Source organism: Vollenhovia emeryi, unplaced genomic scaffold (assembly GCF_000949405.1).
Source record: "Vollenhovia emeryi isolate VEMERY1.0 unplaced genomic scaffold, V.emery_V1.0 DF939296.1, whole genome shotgun sequence".
NCBI classification, from domain to species: Eukaryota; Metazoa; Arthropoda; class Insecta; order Hymenoptera; family Formicidae; genus Vollenhovia; species Vollenhovia emeryi.
In genome coordinates, this window is record NW_011967070.1 from 37,144 (window position 1) to 42,724 (window position 5,581).

Sequence of the window (5,581 nt, forward strand, 5' to 3'; positions counted from 1 at the left end):
AAATCGTTTCATAAATTGCGGAATGTGAATGGCACGTATGTCGAGTCTATCCTTTTATCTCTTTTACGTATGAAAAATTATATCAAATTTGTTTAGATCACTACTATATTTAATCACCTTAAGGTAGTTATTTCGTAAAATCATTTGTGTGAGAATTGTTTTAAATTTTTACAGTTTATTCGTTACATTAATACGTGCAAAATAAGACTAAATTAAAATTGACCGTCTCAAAGTTCTAAAAAAAAGAAATGTTAAAGTTTGCTATGTTACACGAAATATAACGTGTAAAACACGTTAAAAATATTATTTACACATATTATTATGTGTTAAAATATTAATATTAGCGCTTGCAAACGCAAATGCTGGCACATTTCATTGTTTTAAGCTTAACGACGAGTGTGATTCGTATGAGAAACAAATGTGTTACAAAGTAAAATAGAACGAATGACTGGAAAAAAATTAAAATTATTGACCGTTTCGTTTCAACAATGTACACAGTTAAGACTGAAAAATGGGAAGAATTATATTAATCGTCATATTTTACGATTCGTGCTTACATCCGTACTCGTGGATATGTCTCGGCACTATTTATTTTCGAAGTTATGGCGTTTTAAATGTACAGCGGCGCTCCGTGCCAAGAATTTAAGGCTAGTAAAGCGAATAAAAGAATTTGTTTTGCCCGTGCCAAGAAAGAATCACTGTCAACTTCTCACAAAGACTCGGATTTCGTAAAAGCCGCACGAAACGTAACTTTCGTTACGCCGCAACTTTTATATCGGGGTACGGAATTTATAGAACGAAATATTATCTTAGAACAATCTCTATTTATACGCACGCTTTGTGTACCGCGTCGTGAGCTAATCCGTGATAAAAATTGCGCTTTCCTATTTTCGTAACGTGAGTTGTGTCATATCGTGTCCAAAGTTATTGCTTTGAACGCAGCCATATTTACGTGCCTGTGTAGTTAGCGTGCAAGGATGTCTTTATTGCGTGTCTCACAATCAGAGAAAGGATTCCGTAAAGATTCGAGGAACTATGTAGTTACCAACCAATTAATTACTCTCTGTAGATAAAACTATATGTGACATTGCGAAAAAGCATGCAGATATTTATGTACATTGTATATCCAACAATAAAATTGCAATTTAAGCCTTCTACGATTATAGTAATTAGTGCTATTGCTCAACATCGATTACTAGTACAATTAAATCGAGTCGATAAATTGGAAAGTAAAAGAGATCGCTGCTAAACTCTCGGGTGCCGATCCATAGAGTCACGTCTAAATTCGTTATCAAGAATATTTCTGTCGATTTTGATGGAGAGTCTAATTCGTACTATTTGAAGAATAGTACGCGCCCGTTGTGCGCTTTTCGTTAAAAACAGACGTACATTATGTAACGACCGGACTGGAGTTCGGAGGTGTCCGCACATTGTTCATCGAGATTGATGTTTGGCTAAATTTAGAGCAGAGCCCGAAAATGATGGACGGCCTTCTATATTGGCACGCATTGGCCGAGGAGTGAAATCTTAATCGCGCGCAACAGTTCTGGCAGTCACCCGAACGGGGTTTCAGAATAACACGATGCACCTTGCGGCTCCCAATCGCGCCTAATGGACCGGCGCATATTAATTTCGCAACGATCCTGAACCCGCGAGATACTCGGGGCGCCTCGACGGCTATCTGGAAGCGATCTAGCGGGGTTTTTGTCAGGAAGTTACGCCTAACATCCACAATGCCTTAATATAACTCGAGGTAGCGAAACTCGTTGCTCTCCAAGCAACATTAGCCGATGGTGGGATCTCGTCTTCTACCAATCCTGGAGCAGAAGGTGCTCGCGGGAAGGTGCGAGGCAAATGGGTGGGGGTGGTGATGCGGTTCCTGGAGGAATTTCGGGATCGCAAGGCGGCCCCCGAGCGCGCGAATCCTGCACCGCGTGATCCAGTCTACGATCGCACGTAGGGCGGCGAGGAGCGCGTTCCTGGACCCGCATCATCTCGACGACTCGAAAACTCAAAGTGTTCTTCATGTAATAACATTTACAGAAATCGGAAATAGAATACCCGCGCGAAAGTCGCAATTAACTCGCGATAATCCGAGCACTCGTGAGTATATTACCGTTGCTCTTCGAACGAAGATCGATCGAAGCGACTTTGATGAAAGTATCACGATATTATATGCATAGCGATTTGATTATAAATGTTAGAAACCGGTGCGACGGTGGGGAGAGAATAAGCGTTTAGTAAACGCCGCGCATAAATTTACATAAATCTGAAATTGACGATCGATCGATTCTCTGCCTGTGAAGACTAGGGGGAAAGTTGTCGGACGATAGTGTGTATCTGGTGAATAATAGAATTCATATTCGTAACACAGAGCTGCCCATATCAGTCGAAATATGCCACAAGCGGGCCACGAGACGACGAACCTTCTGATGACGTATTTCATCCTTATTCTTCTACTAATCTCGCTTTGGGTATTGTACGCGGGGTTGTTTTTTTAAGCGCAACAGACATTCCTCACCATGGTGAGTTACGTCTACTAATGATTGTATTTAAATCCCGATTTTCACTCGCGTAGTTGCATCGACTGAGCCGAGTACTTTTCTCATTTTGATATTGTTGATAAATTGGGTTCAACGACAGCCTTTTACGATTTGAATTGAAATTTATCGAAATGTACTCGTGGCTTTCATAGTTTCAAGATCATTCGAAACAAGTTACTAAGACTATGGGGTATTGCGTTAAGTTGGTCATTGAAATCTCCGAAGAGTAAGCGGAATTCCATTATTCGCTTTACTTCGCTTTTAATCCTACATACCTTACGATTGTTGCGTGCTGATTTCTACGTTGTTTTATTAAGTGATAAATCATTCGGTTAAACGATCGACGGTAAGAACTCGAATTGCATTTAATAATATTTTAAATATGGCAAATCGTTTTAGGGCTGAACAACAGAGAAAGCACGTGTCAAAAGGCGGATGCGTTCGGAGGATCCAAAATCGTCACGGACACCTCGCTCGAGGCTCACCAGTTCTCATTTATTATACTTTCTACAATCTAGGCGCCTGGAGACATGTTCTACGCAAATTTAGTGACCGATTTCCGCGATGAGAGTCATTCAAAAATATATACTCACCGGGCAATAGGAAGAATTTTAAAACTTTATTTCCCTCGTTTCGCTTCATTCTCGCCACTTCGTCGCGGAAATCGGCTATCGTTATTACACTAATTATAACTTCTTATATAATTAGCTATGCATACGTTATCTGAATTCGAAGCAATCATTGAATTGTGCTCATTTGAGAGGTCACCGAAATAAATCAGTTTGTCCCGCCTGCAACTGCGATGTGAAAAGTGTATTTTGACAAATTTCTTCACAAATTGGTTTGTAGTATATATTTTCGATTTATGCGTAACGCCGCAAGCGGTAAAATAAATCTCTTCGTTTGGAAAGCCGGCTGCAATTTATTTCGCTGTTACTTACCGTACACTCCGGAAATAGCCCATTATCGGGGCATGCGTAAAGCGGACTACGGAAAAAGAGAGACGTGGCGTATGAAAAAAATGCGAATTTTGTTACGGGGCGCGAATAGAGAGAACTTTGTGGAGACGCGGACGACGTTGCCCGCGCGTTACGTGGGCGTTTCTCCAAAAATAGTCGGCGCTTCCAGCTCTCGAAGTTCGACGGTACGTCCGCGTGGAACTAAATCGGTATTTTCTACAGCGTGCGCGAAAATAGACGACATGAGTTAGTACACATTTCAATGCCGGGCCCGCAATTAGGGCTGTATTAACAAAAAAACTTTCAAGCGTTACGTAAGGCAGGGGATCCGTGAGACCGTGTCACGGGTGACACGAAACGCAAGTATCGAGTTTCTCGCTCGTTGTATTCGAACACCTCTCAAATACCGTCCTGTACGATATTAATATCCACTGTTTTTTGTACTCGCACGAGATATTCGTTCTTCTAGCCTCGTTATTCGATAATTTATACGTCCCGTATATTCGCCAAGTCAAACAGCGGGTTTACCCGCCTCTAACAGGTCGCGTGTTTTTGTATGCTTCTTCCATCCCGAACAAATCTGCCATCTCCGTACTTGACCGTACCGGAACGTGTCCCGTTATATTTGCATATCGCTATTTCAAATGTTCCTTATATTATTGCCAACATTAACGGACAGGTGCGTGCAGGTGCGGATGACGAAACGCGCGAATTAAATAAGATACGCACACGCGCGAGTGCGCAATTGACGTGTCGCGTTACGTAAGTGATTGACACTCGAGGGGGATCGAAAATCGCAACGTTACTCGTAACTTACGCGGATTGTTTGTTATTACTATTTTGTTCTGATGACGACCGCGCGGTATCATAAGACACTCGTAGTAGTAAATATTTTCACGGGCGTGGACTTAAATGTTACAGCAGCGCTCCAGTAACCGCTCGAAATAGATCTAATCGCTCCAGATTCGTAGTTGCTCGATGCGGCATCCGCACACCCGGTGTCCCGAAAGATGTTTATGTATGTCGGCGTAGCAATGCCAAGCGTTTCCTCGGTTGCTCTACCTTCCTGAAATGCGATATTTAATTAGATTAAGAAGAAGAACCAACTGCCCAATGCTAATAATTTGTGAATTATTTTATGCATTTGTCAATAAATGACACGACTAATTAAGTAAATGTTTTACTTTTACTTTTATTTTTATGTATTATGATGAAATATTAATTGTCTCGCCAATATTAATATGAAACTGAGGACTTCAGGCCGAAACGTTTACTTAATTAGTCGTAATTATTAGAGAATTATATTAGAGAATAAAATAATATTCACAACTTGTTAGTGTCCGCGTAGTTAGCCTTTCTCCCCTTTAATTTGCACTCGGATTTACACTGTAATAAACAAGCTTAACTTCCTTTTAACCTGACTACATTTATTTTATCTTAATTACGTTGTTTAATATCATTACTTGTGAAAGTTCTGATCGACGATTATTTTGATTTCTTGTATGTGGAACAAAGAAACAATCCTAGAAAGTACAAAATCTCGATGACACTTATGAAGCTGCAACCCAGGAAAAGACTGAATATCCCGCCCAGCGATGCTGAAAGGTTTTCCTCTGTTTTTAATCGGGACATTAAAGGATTATGCGCAAATAGAAATGATCATTTACATAGCAAATACAATTCATCGGCGACTGGGATTGTATCCATTTCCATAAATGTCTCGGATCTCATGAATATTCTTAGAACAGATTGGGCGTCTGAAAGATTTTTGCTGAAATGAATCATATATATGTATATATACGTGGGAACATTTAAGGACAATGTTTTAAGTAATGTATGTTTGTGCTATTTTATTAACTCACTACAACGGAGGATTAAAATCGTGGTCGCCATTTAACTCGAGCGTGGAAGTTCGCAAGTCGTACACTACATTCCAGCAAGGAGTTAAACATTCGCACGTCAAATTTTCTGTAACAACATTCTGAATAATCCGCGTATCGTTCGAGTTCTTATAAAGACACTCGACATCTGTCCAGTCACAAATCTATAAGTATTAGTATATTAATTTACAGAACATAT

At 40.3% G+C, this 5,581-nt stretch overlaps 1 protein-coding gene and 1 long non-coding RNA gene across 2 annotated transcripts in view; one reads left to right on the top strand and one right to left on the bottom strand.

The window, feature by feature from the left end:
* The first annotated feature begins 1,913 nt into the window (after positions 1-1,913).
* Positions 1,914-4,918, top strand: LOC105558979. Its single transcript, XR_001008715.1, has 3 exons — positions 1,914-2,103; positions 2,375-2,525; positions 2,943-4,918. It is a non-coding gene; the product is annotated as an uncharacterized LOC105558979 (long non-coding RNA).
* LOC105558978 (sodium channel protein Nach-like) overlaps positions 4,829-5,581 on the bottom strand; it is a 5,942-nt gene continuing 5,189 nt past the window's right edge. The window contains exons 7-10 of the mRNA XM_012006962.1: positions 5,365-5,546; positions 5,170-5,273; positions 4,966-5,100; positions 4,829-4,888 (exon numbers count right to left, since the gene is read on the bottom strand). Coding sequence (XP_011862352.1) covers positions 4,988-5,100; positions 5,170-5,273; positions 5,365-5,546 — 399 coding nt within the window. The 3' untranslated portion in view covers positions 4,829-4,888; positions 4,966-4,987. The remainder of the gene's footprint in view (positions 4,889-4,965; positions 5,101-5,169; positions 5,274-5,364; positions 5,547-5,581) is intronic.